Source organism: Mixophyes fleayi, chromosome 3, assembly GCF_038048845.1.
Source record: "Mixophyes fleayi isolate aMixFle1 chromosome 3, aMixFle1.hap1, whole genome shotgun sequence".
NCBI lineage: Eukaryota > Metazoa > Chordata > Amphibia > Anura > Limnodynastidae > Mixophyes > Mixophyes fleayi.
Window position 1 is genome coordinate 151431928 of NC_134404.1, and position 17859 is coordinate 151449786.

Below are 17859 nucleotides of genomic sequence, written 5' to 3' on the forward strand. Positions count from 1 at the left end.
ACATTTCTGTCAATCTAGCGTGTCTACAACATACTTTGTATGGGCAGATAGAGGCTTTGCAGGAGCATGAATCATTTTCTTGGAAAATTAGCAGCTAAAGGTATAATGACTTTTTATACCTGCTTGAAGGACGTGTACACACAATTTTCCGACGTGAGTCTGAAAATGTATCAAGAAATCCACACTCACTCAATACTCATATGACACAAACCCCTTGGTTTACTCACTTTACTGAGTTTTTCTAATAAGAGCATAAAAGTTAAATAATCACACACAACAATAATTTGAAGACCTTGGATAAATGAGAGATGTGAGCCACAAGTTCAGAGGTAGGTAGTGCTTGGATATGTTTATGAACATGTACCCTGAGTGTGTAGGCAAGTGTATTCATAAGTCATTTCATATATTACAAAATCACTTTATATGTGCTGCTCTTCACATAACTTTGCATAAGTAGATAATATTGGAAGTTAAAATTTAATTCATAGAAATTGCACATAACTTGCTATACTCAGGCTATTCGTGTGCAGATAAATGTTACAATGTATGTTCAGATTTGGAAACCAGGGACATATTCCTAACAAAAATATGGTGTTGGACATTTAAGAAATATTCAAAACAGATCCAAGTGAAATAAAACATCTGGTTGGTTACTATGGGCAACATTACCTTTTCTACGCAGTTATATGTAGAAAAAAATGTTCATAAAAGCCTACCAGTAAATATAAGCCTTTGTTTGGTTTATGAAAATGCATTTAGATCTCAAGTCACTAACCAGTTAAGACATAGGGCTATGTGCCAACAGATATGTTAAAAAATAACAAGTCCAGTGAATAACTAACAAAGCAGAAACATCCTTTAATCATGACCTGTGAGTGGCTGTTGAGTAAAAAATTATGCATCTTGTGCTACAGTACATGCATTAAATTCAAGTCCAATGCAAATCGAAAGTCACATCTTTCTCAAGTGCACGCTTTCATCACACAAAATCAATGGTACACCTATTTTATGTGGCGTAAGGAGACATGAGATTCCAAAAAGGTTGAATTGATTTACATGTTTAATGATTAACGTTAAATATTTACTATGCTCTTTGTAACTTTTAAGTTCCTGAGTTGCCAACACTGTATTTTAAAACCACATTACACAGGCCTGTGTAAAGTAGATTAAAATCTAAGAGTTCAAACTTCATATTAAGATTAACCTTTGTTCATCTACTTAAAGTGCTAATTAATATAATTATATACTAATGTAGCATAGTTTGATCTCAAATTAGCAGTTCTATTTTGCAGTTGCATAAAGTACTCAGTTCTACGAAAAATGAATAACCAAGTTAAATAATGATTACAATAAACAATAAAATGCCATAATAAAAAAATGTAAAAATGAAACTATAAAATTAGCTGTAATTGAAATGCAAACTTTCATCAACTGGTAGCAGTTTTTTCTTCATAAAAAGACATGTATTATATGTAAAAATTATGTAACTTGGCAATACAAATTATTGTATAACTGTGGCTTTTATATTTTCTTCAGAAATATTGGGTTTATCAAATGACCATCGTATCATATGTCTGGTATATGATGACATTCTAATTTGGAAAATAACGACCAGTACATGCAGTTATATACAGCCTTTTATATACTGGACAAGAAAGGTCTGCTGCTTCTTTGCAGTATTTTTTTTAAAAAAATATGTAGATGTATACCCTGATTACATAATCTAGTCATGAACTTTATGGCCATAAGTGAGAAAGCATTATAGCCTAATATCATATGCAGCAATCTAGGAAAATGTATTTAATGTATAGAATGACTTGTGAGTTACTGTTAGTAACATTAAATAGTGAATTTTCATCTAAACTAATTAATACCCCTTTCTACAACATCTAGAAGGTCATTAAACAAAATATTGAGACAGAAAGGGCCCATGACAGCACACTAAGGAGGTAAATTTATCAAACTGGGGGTTTGCCTATAGCACCCAATCAGATTCTATTTATTTATTTAGCACATTCTACAAAATGACAGCTAGAATCTGATAGGCAACATTTCCACTTTTTCACACCCACAGCTTGATAAATTTACCCCTAAAACTGTTATGTTAATCTGTCCCACTTATAAGCAGCATCTACTTTATATCATTAAGCAGTATTCTTCACATACTCTTGCTCTATTTCTAGTGCATACATTGTGTCTACTATCTGTTATTTAGAATGACATCAATCAATTTAGCAAAACTAAACTATATCATATTAACTTCATTTCAAGGATTCCGATTATAACCTTATAACCTATCTGTAAATAACCCTGATCTGATTAGTTTTGCATGGTCAGTTCTTCATAAAACTATATGGACTCTATAATATATATATATATTATATCTATAGTGGCATCATTCAGAACCCTTCAAATAGTTTACCAAAAGCTGATGAAAGGCTCGTGGTTTTATCATTTTCTGGCTCTGATTTTGTTACCTTTATAAACATTGTTACCACATCTGTTTCTTTCAGTCTTATTATACCATCCAGAAGGAGTAAATATATATATATATATATATATATATATATATATATATAAATATATATATATATATATATATATATATATATATATATATATATATATATATAAAAGAAAGTGTGTTCTATCTATTGCTGTACTTGGCTTCCTTAACACACATGTGGATAGCGACAGGGCTTGGTGCTTTAGCAACCTGTATCCTGTTTAGTTATAACAGCTTTTTCTCATACCCTAGATGACTATTATATTTAATGGTATATATCTGTTATTGTAACATAGCATATTTCCTTGCCATTTTACAACAAACGTATTTAGATTTCCAATATCAGGTCTTAGCACTATGCATATCAAGCTTAGATTCTAGCCTACCTTGCTTAAAACAAAACAAAACTTAGTCATATTGAAAACTTTGTGTTCTTACTATTATAAATTAGAATTTGTTTTAGTTTTATTTTTTCAGACATATGCAAGGGAAGATAAATTCCTTGAAAACAAACTAGATATACTGTCTTATACATAATATGTGTTTTCCTTACCTTAAAAAGAAAATAAATACATACATATATACATATTTATTCATATACATAAAGAAATTGTAACATATGTGCATACTAGTATTTACAATTAGTACTGCTGCAGCATAAATTACATCAATTCAGTATTCTTTCTACTTGATAGTTAATAAAAACTAAAAATACTTTGCTTTGTATTGTTGTCATAAAAAGCTTTTGTTTCACAGAAATCCTTTCAGTGTTATATGGAAATTGCATCATGTGATATCTAAGCACGCTTCCGACCTGAAACACATTGCATGCATGTCATTGTTACATTACTCATCTTGCAGTGTTTTCATTTTTAACTTATGAATTTAGTAGCATAATAATACTTAAGGATATATTCATTTTTATTTGTTGTCTTGGATACAGGTGACTCTGGTGTTGAAGAGTGGTCCCAATGGAGTACATGTTCAGTTACTTGTGGTCAAGGGTCGCAGGTGCGAACCAGAACTTGTGTACAACCTTACGGGACACACTGCAGCAGCCCTTTAAGAGAAACAAGGGTTTGCAATAACACTGCCCTCTGTCCAGGTAGTGTTAGTAGCAGATCGATACAAATTTCGATGTTGTGAATATGTATAATGCCAAACATTTTATTCAAACTTTATTTTTTCCTCACTATTTATCTGTCATGTGTACCTATATTTTACATACTATTATTTTATGAGTAACATTATCTATTTTTATTTAGGTAAAATGTGCAAATATCATTGAACTAGTGCAAGAAAGTACCATTTTTTATTAATGCTGAACATTTAGGTACTTATTTATTATCCAATTTTATGGACACTAGAGGGCAGCTCTGAAATGTGCTATGAGAGTCCAGTTTCTTAAACTGCCCAAACATGGCCCACTGCTAAATGACCAAATATTTAGCCTAACCACCAAACCTGATTTTCCATTACTTTAAACAGAGTCTGATTTTTGCATTGGAGTTTCATGGGAAATGATGGTCTGCAAAATGTGTTTAAATTCAGCCAAAATGTCTAACAGAACCTATACCTGTAAGGCCATCTTTAATGCTCTGCCTTTGTTCTCTATAGGTTTAGTATTGTGCTAGATTTTCTACAGGTTTTTGTTAAATGACATGGGCTTTATACTTAAAAATCAGATATAGTAAAAATATATGCAATTGCTGAATAAAATGAGAGTGGCTTTGTGTCTGAGAGTTGCTTTGTTCAAATGTCAAGTACTTATTCAATTTCACTGAGAATATCGCCAGTTCTGGCACTAAAACTCTGTAGTCTATGAAGGCTTTTTCATTACTCCAAGCTAGTAATAGAAAAGTTTCTAATCATGCTTGTAATTAGAAATGAATTATGTTAGACAGATAAATTAGATTTGTTTTTTTTTTCTTCAGAATAATGTATTAATTTTTCATATTTTTTTAAACATTATAGAAATATAGTGAAGTGAAACCCTATATGAAAGCATGGCAATTTAGTTGTATATTTAATTAGCATATAGGGGCAGCTATTTGCAAATAAAAGTGTTACTTGCCTCCCTTTCTCCTGCCTCCCACAGAGTACTGGTTCCTCTTTACTGGTTCCTCCTTGTGAGCACGTTGCAACAAAAACTCACTTGTATCATACTCTGACATTCTATTGGAGGCGAACATAGTCTATAGGTGAAGCCACTACTTCACTGTATGTTACATCTACAATGTAGCAATAACTATGATAGGAGAGCTAACAATATATTAGCCACTTATTTTATATTTAAGTAAGGAGAAAAAATCATTTTTCTTATCATAACAATTTACTTTCATTAGTGTAATTATGTTTTCCATTAGTTTACAATAGACTTGTAATACAAAAAAATGTCTTCACAACAGTTTATTTGGAATTAATTGTATTTAATGCAAACAGGCACTGTGACATTGAGCAGAATTTTTGGTATAATTTGGTATTGAATTTTATGTGATATTTTCTCTAGTTAATACTTAATGTAGTCCTACTATCATCTGAGCTACTTTTATTGACCATAAGCACTAACTAGCGGAGCAAGTAGTGTAGCGGACCTTATAAAAGATTTCAATAAAATGTTTGACAAAGATTTCACTCAAGTCTATAACCACAATATAATCAAAGAATTAGTACACAAACATGGGACAAATGTTCAAAGGCTAAAATCACTAATTAGTGAAATACTTTGTGTATACGTGGTTTTCTAAAGTGAACTGATCCTGTGCACAGTTTGACCCTGTTCAAACTAGTGATGCAAGTGTCAATTAAAAGCATAGACAAAATCCCTTTTGACATAACATTCAAGTGTGTTGCAGCATAATGTAGTAAGAATTGAACATTGACGTTGGTGAATGCTGCAGGCAACATTAAAATTAGCACAAATGATGCTTACATTATTTTTAAAGCCCGATTTCAATGCCCATGAAATGACCAATATTGGTGTAAACTGTTTTTTTTTTTAAAACCACTTGGGCTTGTTCGCACCTATAAACTATTAATGCACCTTTCAGTCGCTAACAAATGCCTGGAAAGTGTACTATAAACAGAATTAAACTTTCTTCCCTATTAACTGCCTATTCTAACGTGTTAACCCACACTATCAGTACAATGATTTGTATTGATACAACATGGTAAAATTGTATCACTAAAACATATCTAAAGCGAACGTTAGTTTTCATGCATTTATATTTATTATCCCACCACTTACGCGGGTAAGTATTTTATTTTACTTGAGAACCTAACCTAAAAGAAATGTTTGTCAAGTGTATTTTTTAAGTGTAGTGAGAGACAGTCAGCTTATCAATATTAATATTGTGCCTTCATCAACATACAGTATGATATGATTGTGCTCTCATCATCCAAAAATGTCAATAATGCTGCAGAGCCATCTTGTACTTCAAATGTCTACACAATTTATTATTTCTTCTGGAAAAATGAAGTTTGGCTGATTAGTTTGACAGAAAGTGGTCAGGCTTGTAACATCAGACAGTATTGACGTATGCAAATGACTACAAGGGATGAGTGCTGATCACACAGATACTTATTGCCTGGTACCCATTGCTAAATTAGTACTATTCAAGTAGTAGTTTACGTTATGTACATCAGGACATTTTCTGTTGCAATATATATTTAATATTTAAGCTATTTAAATTCTTATTTACATTACATTTGAGTTTTTCAAGTTTGAAAGGTAAACAGAGACACAAAGTGCAATATAATGAGAATAATTCCTAACTAGGGCCTAAGCGCTACGGAATTTGCTGGAGCTATATAAATAAATGTTGATGATGATCTGTGTGTAGTTTGTATGTTCTCTTCGTGTTTGTGTGGTTTTCCTCCGGGTGCTCCTGTTTGCTCCCGCTCTCCAAAAACATACTAGTAGTTTAATTGGCTGCTGACAAAATTAACCCTAGTCTGTGTGTGGTAGGGATTTTATACTGTAAGCTCCAATGGGGCAGGCACTGGTATGAATGACAACAGTTATTCTTTGTATAGTGCTGCAGAATTAGTGAAGCTGCTTAAATAAATGAACCATATAAAATATAGTATTTGGATATGCAACTGTATGCAAGTCTTAATAATTTACTAAAAGCCACTGGAATTTTATGATTCCAAGACCTTTGGTAAATGTTTTGTTCAAGACAGAGAATAGGGCAGGCAGTTGCTAATCTGTAGCCCTTGTATCTAGGACAGTTTGCTAAACCTCTATTATGTGGCAGTGCAGAGATGAACAGATGTGAAATTACTCACACAAATTTTCTGTAGTTCAGGGTAAAGCCTCTCCAAGTATGTCTAGTTTTAGGTCATTTAGTATTTCTAAATATAAACATTGTACTGCTGGGCCTGTTAGCTTAGCCAATTGTTTGGCCACTCTAAGGGTCATTTCATTAAGGAAAATTAAGCAATAAATTGAGTAAGTATTTTTTACTTAAGTGTTCTGGATAAAACCATATTGCAATGCAAGGGGTGCAAATTAGTTTATTATTTTACACATAAGGAAAATATTGGCTGTTTTTACATGTGGCACACACAAACTTAATAGGTTATTTAACACTGAAATTTAAAGTTGAGCTAGGACATGCCCTACCCCAAATATAAATCTGCCATCATATTTTAACTTTATCCCCCCAATGCAACATGGTTTTGCCTTACTTGCTTTCTTTTGCTTAACTTTCCTTAATGAATCAGGCCCTAAGACCCCAAGATATGGTCCATCTATATATTTTACTGTTCTATTAATGGACCCTGATTTATTTAAACTTTTTTTCAGATTTCTAGTGTTCAGTTTTTTTCTCTTAATACTAAGATTTTGTTTTTTCTTGAAACCTGTACTTTGCCCACTATTGACCTTTTCGAGAGGGTATATAAAGGAACATATTGTACTTGTGTTTAGAGATATGGCATTTGTGTTTGTTCCCTTTTATTTTGTTTCCACACAGCAAAAAATGATGGTAGGTAAGGGACAATTAAGACTTTAAGGGACCACAAGTACAATCTTGTGAATAACTGCTGTGTAAAGCAAATACTTTACAAAGGACGTTTTATATCAAGAAATAAATATAACATTTTAGTTTAATACAGACAACTAAGATAGAGTGAGAGGTAGATTGAAGTATTTGAATCAAAATAAGAGAACTCCTCTAATATGTTCAGACTATTGTCAGTAGTTAAGAAAGTAGTTGACGTCTTGTCTTTAAGAGCATAAACAGAACATATGGCACTTCCAGGATATTTTCTTAAGTGTTGGATGTCTATAATAAGTGCTTATATTAATATATAAGGTCCTCTTTTACAGTTAGTTGTAAGTCTATCTTTTTGTAAGTAAATTAACACATTTCTGTACATGCATACCAAAATGTGTGCTTTATAAGAAATGAGAATATCTTAGACTTACCTTAGGTCCTTAGAGGGGAGGGGTGGGCATGGAGATTATTATTATTATTATTGTTATTATTTTCTTTTTTTGTAGTGTCACCATATTACTCAAGCTTTAAATAGAATATTTAATCATCCATATCAGTCGTTGCCCCACTGGACCCAATGACTCTTCCTCATATATGTTTCTTAGGAGGCATATCTTTTGTGGGTTCCAGAGACCTTGTGTAAAGGTGGGTAATGATGATGACACTAGAAGCACTATCCAGCCTCTTCTGTTCAACTGTTTACATATTGACTCCTCAATTTCATTGCAGCTATTTTTTCAAGCTGTATCATTTATATTTGTCATTTCCTTTTGAACTAAGGCAAGAAAGAAGATTACTGTCAGGATGAGAGCATAAATCTGATATGATGAAATGGAATATTAAATGCCAGGGCTCGAATAAAACATTGCATTGATACATAAATGAACCTGTTTTTCAACTCAGATAAATGTTTGACCAAATGTTTTTAAAAAAGAAACAATTAGTCCAGTAGGAGGTAATTAGGTTGAGCAAACCCTTTTGTGAGGAGACCTGCTTAAGATATGCAGATCACAAACATCCATTGTTTTTTTATCCGAATTGATTTCCTTTCAATAAGTAGTTTAAACACAAAGAACCACTAAATGTAAATGAGAGAGCCAGATGCCTAGATGAGAATCTTGGAGACAAAGGCCACATTTGAAAGCCTATAAAGGTATGGACTTCAAAGGATAATGTCTTCATAGTTCATATTTTGTGAAATCTGGGTACCACCCCATACCAAGGCGCAGAAATCACACCAGGGTTGTGAATGACAGGTACTGGCGGTATTCGGGAACAGTTATAATAACATATCTTGGGAAAAGGTATGTCACATTGTCATAATTTCATCATATTTGGCATCAAACGATGGACAAATTGATAGGGGAGTTACTAATAATGAAATTGCGCCTGTGTGATGCTCCACAGAAAAGTTAAGTCACCTAGTAGAATTGGGTAGTAAATCAGGCAACATGCAAATGGTGATTGAAAAAAGTATCACAGACACAACCCCTGGGGGTGGGGACGGGTGTTGAACTGTCTTTAAAAAACTGAGACCAGTTACAACAAATTGTCGGGAAATCAATTCACATTGATAAGATGTCCATCTTCCAAGCCAATTTCCCTTGGCCAGAATATATCACTTAAGTTATGCTCTGAATTCACTTCCTTTTATTTTGCTTGTGTATGTCAATCAATTACTTATTCATTATTTTTAATTATATCTGAATGCCCTGTACTTTTGTATATTAAATTAATAATGTAATATGTGGTGTCCTTGATACTCTAACAAATCCATTAGCCTGTTAAGAAGAATATAGCTTGACCAAGTTAACCTTTTGAATGCCAGTGTGTGATTTGTTGATACATTTGATTAACAAGCTGTGTGTGCTTGCATTTATATTTGTGTAACAGTCTGGAGGTGTGAAAAGTTAACCATTTGCTTGCTGGGGTGGGTCTTGCTAGTCTGTGGATAGCTAGAAGCCTTGTGTGCCAGTGTGGGACAGTATATTGGGGTCCAATTGCCCGTATTCAATAGGTGGGGGCAAACCTGAAGTGTGTGGAGGTGTGAGCGCTGTTTGGGGTGATTCAGTAGGTCTATAATCTGTGTGATAGGTAAAGCGAGACTTTGGGCTGGAATCATGTGACCTCATATAGCAAACACCCCCAAAGTCATGGCAACTGGGAGCGTGTTCTTGACAATTACCATTGGATTTTAAAATAGTAAATGAGCAAAATAGGGGAGTTTCTATTTAAATACCTTTTTTATGTAAAATTAAACATTTACATTTATTAAAAATACTACCAAGACACTATTCACTCTTGTATGACATTTTATTACATTGTACTCTGTATGAATAGGGTAATGCAACTTTTGCATTTAAACTAACAATGTCGAGCCACATCTCTATACTATTGATGAGTGCAAGTATAGACATTTGTACATCTTACCTATGCCTGAAATACTGCTGTGTTTTGCATTGGATGTTTATTCGGGAGTTGCAAAGTGAGGCCCTACTAGAGCAATACAGTCGATTCATTGTGTTTTAGAAATATTCTTCTATATAGTTCAAATGTTATCAAAATTGCAAAATGAACTTAATTGCCTTCAGCAATATTAAAGTTTGTACTTAAACAGATTTTGTCTTGCTATAATTTTTATTTTTCTAATGTTGCAATGCAGTATTATATCTGTTGAGTTATAAACAACAATAATAAACTTTTTTAAAATAGAAACAATCTGGTATAGTATACTTAAATATTTGAAGAATGTCCCGTTATAGGGATTTGTGATGCTGGGTTTAAAGAAAAAAAATCTTCCTCTTAACTTCATTAAAATTTATCACATCTTACCAGAAATCTATATAAAATGGTAAATAAATAATTCAAAACATCAGGACAGAATGCAAGTTTGTTGGATCACAGTGAATTAATTATGTACATAATAAAAGTAACAAAGCAATGAGGTCTGTGTAGTACAGGGAATGTCAATATGAGAATGTCAAGAGAGGATAGCAATATTCTGACTTACACCTCACTGTGATAGCTTACTATATATATAGTAACTCATTAGTCGTCATGATTAAATCACCATAGACACGTAACATTATAGTATTTAACATGGTAACCCAAAATAAATAACATGTCACTGCTGTCTGCTACTGTTCTGTGTACTCTAGTGTGACTGGGGTTAACATTTTCTTTCCTTTTTCTTTGTGTTTGTTTTCCTACTCTGTTGTACTGTTCAGATTAAATATGTACTTGGATATATATTGGTTTCCAGCAGCCTTTGCTATTGTTTTCAAAGCTGTCAAGGTTAATTTAAGCATCTAAAGATTAATAGACAAAAATATGTCAATTTAACTTTAATTCAGCAAGCTCTTGCTTTTGTCTGTTAATGCAATACATATTGATGCCATTTTCAGAGGCAGAGAAATGGTACGAAATGAGCGACTTAAAAAAGGATAGTTTATTTTAGTGTTTTCAGTAACATTGTTTGTCATATTGACCTTCATACATTGCCACAATGTATCCTCAATGTAAACAATTACAATGGTATATGGGAATCTGTAATTGTAATAGTATATGGGGATCTTACAACAGAACATTGTATTCTATAGACAGTACAATACAAAAGAAATTTAATTACATATGCACAATTTCCTAATTAAAACAAACGGGCCAGAAATGTACATCGTTGAACCCCATAGCAAAATTTGTGGGAAGTCCAGTGATACAGGCCAACTTATCAGTGACCTTCCCGAGAACCTGCACATTGACAGTGATGCCCTATTTCAGCTTGCTATGAGATAGTAGTGGGTGCAGACAGTGACATAACTACCACCATTGCAGAACGTACTGCCCAATCACCAGAGCCGTAACCTAGAATTCTAGCGCCCTGGGCGAGAAAGACAAATGCCGCCCCCCTAGCCCTCAATTTTAACCAAATTAACCTAAAATATTCCTTAATTGCGCCCCCCTTCAGTGTTGCGCCCTGGGCGGTCGCCCCTGTCGCACACCCCTAGTTACGGCCCTGCCAATCACCTCTGAGTCACATAGCCACTGCACCCCTGAATACAGAGCTAGTTCCATCACTAATAAAAGGAGAGAGCACCAGATAACCCACACATGATTCCCCAGAAATACAACCACAGAGGTTGTATGCCTCCTCCTCCTCTCTCACCTCCTTACACACAGTCTAGAAGATACTTCTATTGGTATAACTTGCCAGGGTCAAAGTCTGAAAATATCAGATATAATAGAGTTTGGGCAAGTTAGTGAGTTGGAAGATGATAGGACATGCTGCAGCAACAGAAGTGGGTTCTAATGGAGGGGGGGGGGGGTTGAGTTAAGGTTCTCTCATAATATTGTATATCCAGGTCTCTATACATAAATGGTTCTTATGTACTAGACTCATATAGAGCAGTTGTTCAGTGTGTGGCATAGGTTGCTGCTACATTCTTGCATAATTCAATTATTGGAATGAGGACTATATAACAAATGTACAATTGTATTAGGAACCTGTTTATTAACAGCAAATATTTTTTTTTTTAAAAAAAACCACAACTTTAAAATACCCAAGATAAATTGCAAAAACATTGTACAATGTCACAATATCCTGTGCTGTAATAACCTACTTTGAATTTGCATATTTCAGAATTCCTATTTTAAATCTCAAATTAAGTAACTAAACTGTAAAGTTCATATACAATTTACAATGAAATATTAACGGATACAAATGTTATCAAGCCAGTAGGTTTTACATACTGTATTGTAAATATTTAACACTCAGGGGGGTATTTAATTGTTGCTCCGGACCGCAAAAAAACGAGCGCGTTAAAACTATTACCATTTATATGGTAAACTTGCGCGTAAAAACCGTTAATACGGTAGTTTACTCGCTGAATTTCATCTCACAGCTCAGGGAGCTGCGAGATGAAATTCAGCGAGTAATTACCGTATAAACGGTAATAGTTTTAACGCGCTCGTTCTTCCGGCGGCCAGAGCAACAATTGAATACGCCCCTCTGAGTGCCAAAGAGGTAAAGTTTACATCTGCGTCCCTCTGCTTCTCAAGGATATAAACATACATTTTTCTCCTCTGCGTCTCTATCACACCATGCTGATTAACATACAGAAAGCAGTCTGGTAGTCATTTTTCTTTTTTATTTAATAAAAGTTTTTGGTTAAGCAAATGAGTGAGGGTTCAGAAAAACAAGACAGGAGGTGAAGGTAACATTAATTGAAATAAAATTACCAACACATTTATTAAGTTTTTTTATATATCCCCCACATATTAGACAGATCTTTACAGATAATATTTAATTATTCATTAGTACCTGCCCCAGCAAAGCTTACAATCTATATGTCTACCACTAACCCCAGCATTGTTAGGCAGCAATGTAACCTCTGTGCATACATATTTTTAAAGAATAAAGGGGAAGGATAAGAGGGCCAGTTAGTATAGGAAAGAATGGTGGGATGTAATCAGTCTCAAAGCGTAAAATCCAGTCTGCTCATATATATTTGAATTTGTTTGGTATTTCATGTATAATACTCGTAACATATTGAAGATAGTGAATCTGCCAGACTTTATTTATAATTGTAAGAGGCAGGACACTCTTTTTCCATGAATACGCTATTAGGCATCTAGCTGTCTGCAAAATATGATTAATAAGTGCCTTTTTATGCTTTGGCATATCTGCAGTATCCTGGGAGAGGAGGGAGTAAGAAATGCATATTGGGAGTTTGATATTAGATTTAGCATTAGTTTGTGAACTTCACAATGGAATACGGCCACCTTATTGTATAGTAACCACATATGAGACATGGAGCCCTCAAGCCTGCATCCTCTCCAACAATAACTAGATTATTTGGGAAAAATCTTGTGAAGGGGGAAAGGGACCATATACCATCTATAAAGCAATTTGTAAGAATTTAGTTTTATGCAACTTTTGGCTGTATGTTGTATGAGGCGACCCCATATATTTTTTTAATTTAATTAATTTAAGTATTTCTGGGTGAGGCCGTAGGAAACTAGAAGTCTATAAAGGGACAAGATTCCAATATGGAGGGATAATTGGAGTTGCATAATCACGCTAGAGTGTTGTAAAAGTTTCCAATTAATAGGAAATTGTAAAATCTGTCACATTGCATCTGGAATCGATCTTCATTTTAACAAATTCTGGCAAAGATTGCAAAGGTGCAATATCTGATAAAAATGTTATATTATATTTCGTCCATCTCTAAAATATTTTATGATCTTGTCCAGGTGGAAAAGTTGAGTTGTTCCACAAAATAGTAATTTGTTCTGAATTGGTTACATACCGGTTGCATGCAGATTAGTATGTGCACACCCTGCGATCCCATACAGAAATTGAAAATTTGAGCATGGGGGGTAATTGTACGTTGGGGGACTCTACTTGGTTTAAGCTATAACAGTGAGCAGTCTGGTATTCTTCTGAACATCCATTTGCTTGATTAGTACAAAGATATAGTGGTCTCTGTGACCTATGTTTTCTGGGATATCTTAAGCATTGATGATGATGTTGATTTTAACATCAATGTTTCTATTCCATGGCTCTTTTAGACCACTCTGATGTATAAGAATTATAAAAGACATTAGAGGTGGAACTTATGTCCAATATTCACACATAGGGGTAAATGTATCAAGCTGAGAGTTTTCCGGCAGGTTTGAAAAACCAATCAGATTCTAGTTATCATTTATCTAGTACATTCTACAGAATGACAGCTAGAATCTGATTGGTTGTTATAGGCAACATCTCCACTTTTCAAACACGCCGGAAAACTCTCAGCTTGATACATTTACCCCATAATCTTGAAAAGGACCATACATTAAAATACTTATTTGAAAACATCATAACAAGGGGTCGGAGTTACAGTGGGTCCAGGGAGAGTGGTTTTTACAGGACGGGCCCTGAGGTAAAAGCGGCCTGGCAATATGACCCCTGAGGTGACCTATCTGCTCTCAAAGGAGAAGAGTAGAGGGCTTTCAGGAACATACAGACTGGCATGTTGAGAGCAACGCAGGGGCCTGAGAGGTGAGAAAGGCATCATTGAGCCACTACCCAAATTTTGCTATGCACTGTTTCACCTTTGACCAGAATTCAAACAAAAGTGAAGCCTTTATCCTATCATATTCATATATTTGAGAAAAAAGAATCTGATTCGGGCGTGGGGATAACACAAAAAGCAACAGTATGTCTAATCTGTATTCTGACTGGAAAATACCAATAAGTGAGAGAGATAGGGCAGGTTTTTGATTGGAAGTTATGGGGAGTTTTTATGTGGCATTTATATAATATTATACATTTAGCTTTAATAAGAGGTCACCATATTTGTTTAAAAACTTTCTGTCACTTATCCAAATACTTACTCTTGTGGGGGGAGAGATTTAGGCTGTGCAGACATATCTTTCCATTTACTCAATATAGTGATTGCTGTTCACTGGAACCATAATGTCAGCACCACTTGTGTAACTACGAAGCTCTACTTTCTGTTTTCCTAGCTACCTGAACAGTGTTCAAAGATTAATGGTAATGTGGAACAGGGTCAGACTGGCCCAGCGGGTTACCGATAAAATCACCGGTAGGCCCGGATACCTTACGGCCATACCCCCTTTTCAAAGTGGGCGGAGCTGCCCCATGGGACCCGTTGTCCGCACTTGGCAGCCCGCTGTCCTCCCCCTCGTCATCGCTACTTCAAATGCGATCCCAGCTGCGATCATGTGACCCGCCCCTCACCCTGTCAGCTGATTGCCTGGAGCATCAGAAGGAGAGAGGCTGCCGGGAGCATCGAGGAGCAGAGAGGCTGCTAAAATCAAATTATGGTAAGTAGCTTCCAGCCACTTGTCTGTCTGTCTGTATGTCTGTCTGTCTGTCTGTCTGTATGTATGTATGTATGTATGTCTGTCTGTATGTATGTATGTATGTATGTATATATATATATGTGTGTATATATATATATATATATATATATATATACATATATATACATATATACATACTTTATTAATGTTTTTACACAATAATTTTGAATTGCTATTTGTTTATAATAACAATAAATGATAGTGATTAAAGGGAAATACATTTTTAATTAAAGTTGAACTGGTGATTCACAGGAATTATTTGTTGCAACCCTGGCAAAAAAAAACAGATTAAGCACCCCCTTTCGTAGGTAACCAGCACTTTTAAATATAAATGTTAAGATTGAGAATTAAACACACTCAGAAACTGTCATATAATAAACCTGTGCCTTGGGCTAACAAATCTGCTGTACTAGAAGGTTCAGCTTTGAAATAAACATCTAGAAATGCAAATAGAGAATATGCAATATGTTTCACTTGTAAATTTACAAGTACCTTACACGAATCTGCACATTGAGATTTTTTATAGTAATTTATATATATATATATATATATATATATATATATAAATTGGGCGGCACTATTGCAGGCATAATTTGAATTGGGGACACTATATCGTGGCATTTGTGAATTTTTGGTACTACTGTGTGGCATAACATGGCACTCCTGTGTGGCATAATATTGTTTGGGGGCACTTCTCTGTGGTATAGGGGGGCTGACTATACTAAACTATAGGGAGGAGGGCTGCACAGAAAACACTATAGGGAGGGGGTGATGGGACCTTTAATTTAATGCTAAGGTGTTTTGGGTCTATAATTGAATGTGAGGCTGAGTGTGTGGAGGAGTGCTATCTATTAAATGTGAATATTATTTAATGCTGGGAATGGTTGTGGGAAATGGATGTATTAAATGTAAATGCAATTAAATTATTGCAGGTGTTGTTTGGAGGGAGGGTATCAGGGTTATTTATTAAATGGGAATACTATTTTATGTTGGGGCTAGAGGAAGGCCAATGTATTAATTGTGGGTCCTATTTATTTAATGCCGGGGCTGGTTGGAATTTTCTAAATGTACCCATTATTTTTTCCAAATAGGGCCCTCAACATTCCAGGATCCAGACAAGCCACAACTAAAGAAACCAGCAGCCACAGGTGGTAAAAGTCACAAGAACAGGTAGGACAGTCTGTCAAATGATCTGAGTCTTGTGCAGGCTTGGCTAACCTGTGGTACTCCAGGTGTTGTGAAACCCAGCATACCCTTCCAGCAATAAGCTGCTATATATTGGCAAAGCTTGTAGTTTCACAACAGCTGGAGTGCCACAGGTTAGCCAATCCTGGTCTAGTGGGACAATCCTGATTTTTGGTGACTGTTCTGCCCAATCTAAGGGGCAGGTCAAGACTGTGTATTCTTTATACACACACTGCATTCTTTATATACTGCACTAAGGTGCTAGCTGTCCTTCGTGGACTGACCACTCCCCCTCTAGGGTCTGGTCCCGCCTCTATGATCGCTGACCACACCCCCTTTGGTGAGCCCCTAGTGTTGCATTCCCCGGTGGGCCCTTCATGCCCCAGTCCGACACTGATGGGGATTCATAGTTGCAATTTCATCAGGGATTTCTGTGTGTAAAGAAATGACTGCTTAGCCGCAATGGAGACTTGCCTCAGGTCTTCCACAAATAAGTCCTATGTATCATGGAACTGAAAGTGATTGGCTTTTAACTGCCGACACTAAAGAAGCTGTAGATTATAGCAAACATTATATAAGCTATACATATTGGTGAACCTATATGATAATATTAGACAATTATGCCTTGGCTAAGTTTAGGGGTTGCTCTATAAAATAAAAAACTAGTTAAGAGGAATAATGGAACAGTGTTTTTTTTTACTTCATATTTTGCCTTTATAATGTGCCTAAACTAAAATAAAACAAAAATATATCTATCCAATGCTACATCAAAGAAAGCCATATCAACCCAGAAAAAAACACAGTGAAACTAATTTCAGTACACAAATAGTTAAAACATATTTTCATATTAACCATTACAGAACACTCAAAATTATAAATACTTCGTTAGCTGTAGGCTACATGCTATAAGTCAGTTCCAACTGCAGACCAATCATTCACTGTAGCCTACACAATATAAGCATGTCTCCATTGCAGTCCATTGTCCCTGAGAATGTAGTAATGCAGGAATATGAATTTCTATCTACAAATGCCCCTGAAATCAACATGTACATTAAAAACAACCAATTGCTACAGGAAAGAATTTGTCTGACAATGACCATAAATTCCATTGGGCACTCACTGCATGCAAGTAACAAAAAACATGGAGAATCAACAGAATTCTGATCACAAGGAGCTATTTGTTATCCAGTAGTGATATATACTGTATCTCCATAGTCTTAGATCTTAATGTAAACCTCTCCCAAGGATCAAACAATTTTACGTCATCTAACTCTCTCTCACTGTATATTATACAGTGCT

The 17859-nt window shown here is 34.9% G+C and overlaps 1 protein-coding gene across 3 annotated transcripts in view; it reads left to right on the forward strand.

The window, feature by feature from the left end:
- Positions 1 to 17859, forward strand: part of ADGRB3 (adhesion G protein-coupled receptor B3) — a 716821-nt gene that overhangs the window by 273717 nt on the left and 425245 nt on the right. For 2 of the 3 annotated variants that reach the window (XM_075202577.1, XM_075202578.1), the window contains exon 4: positions 3450 to 3611. The exons of the other annotated variant lie outside the window; for it this stretch is intronic. In XM_075202577.1, coding sequence (XP_075058678.1) covers positions 3450 to 3611 — 162 coding nt within the window. The remainder of the gene's footprint in view (positions 1 to 3449; positions 3612 to 17859) is intronic. 3 annotated transcript variants of the gene reach the window in all.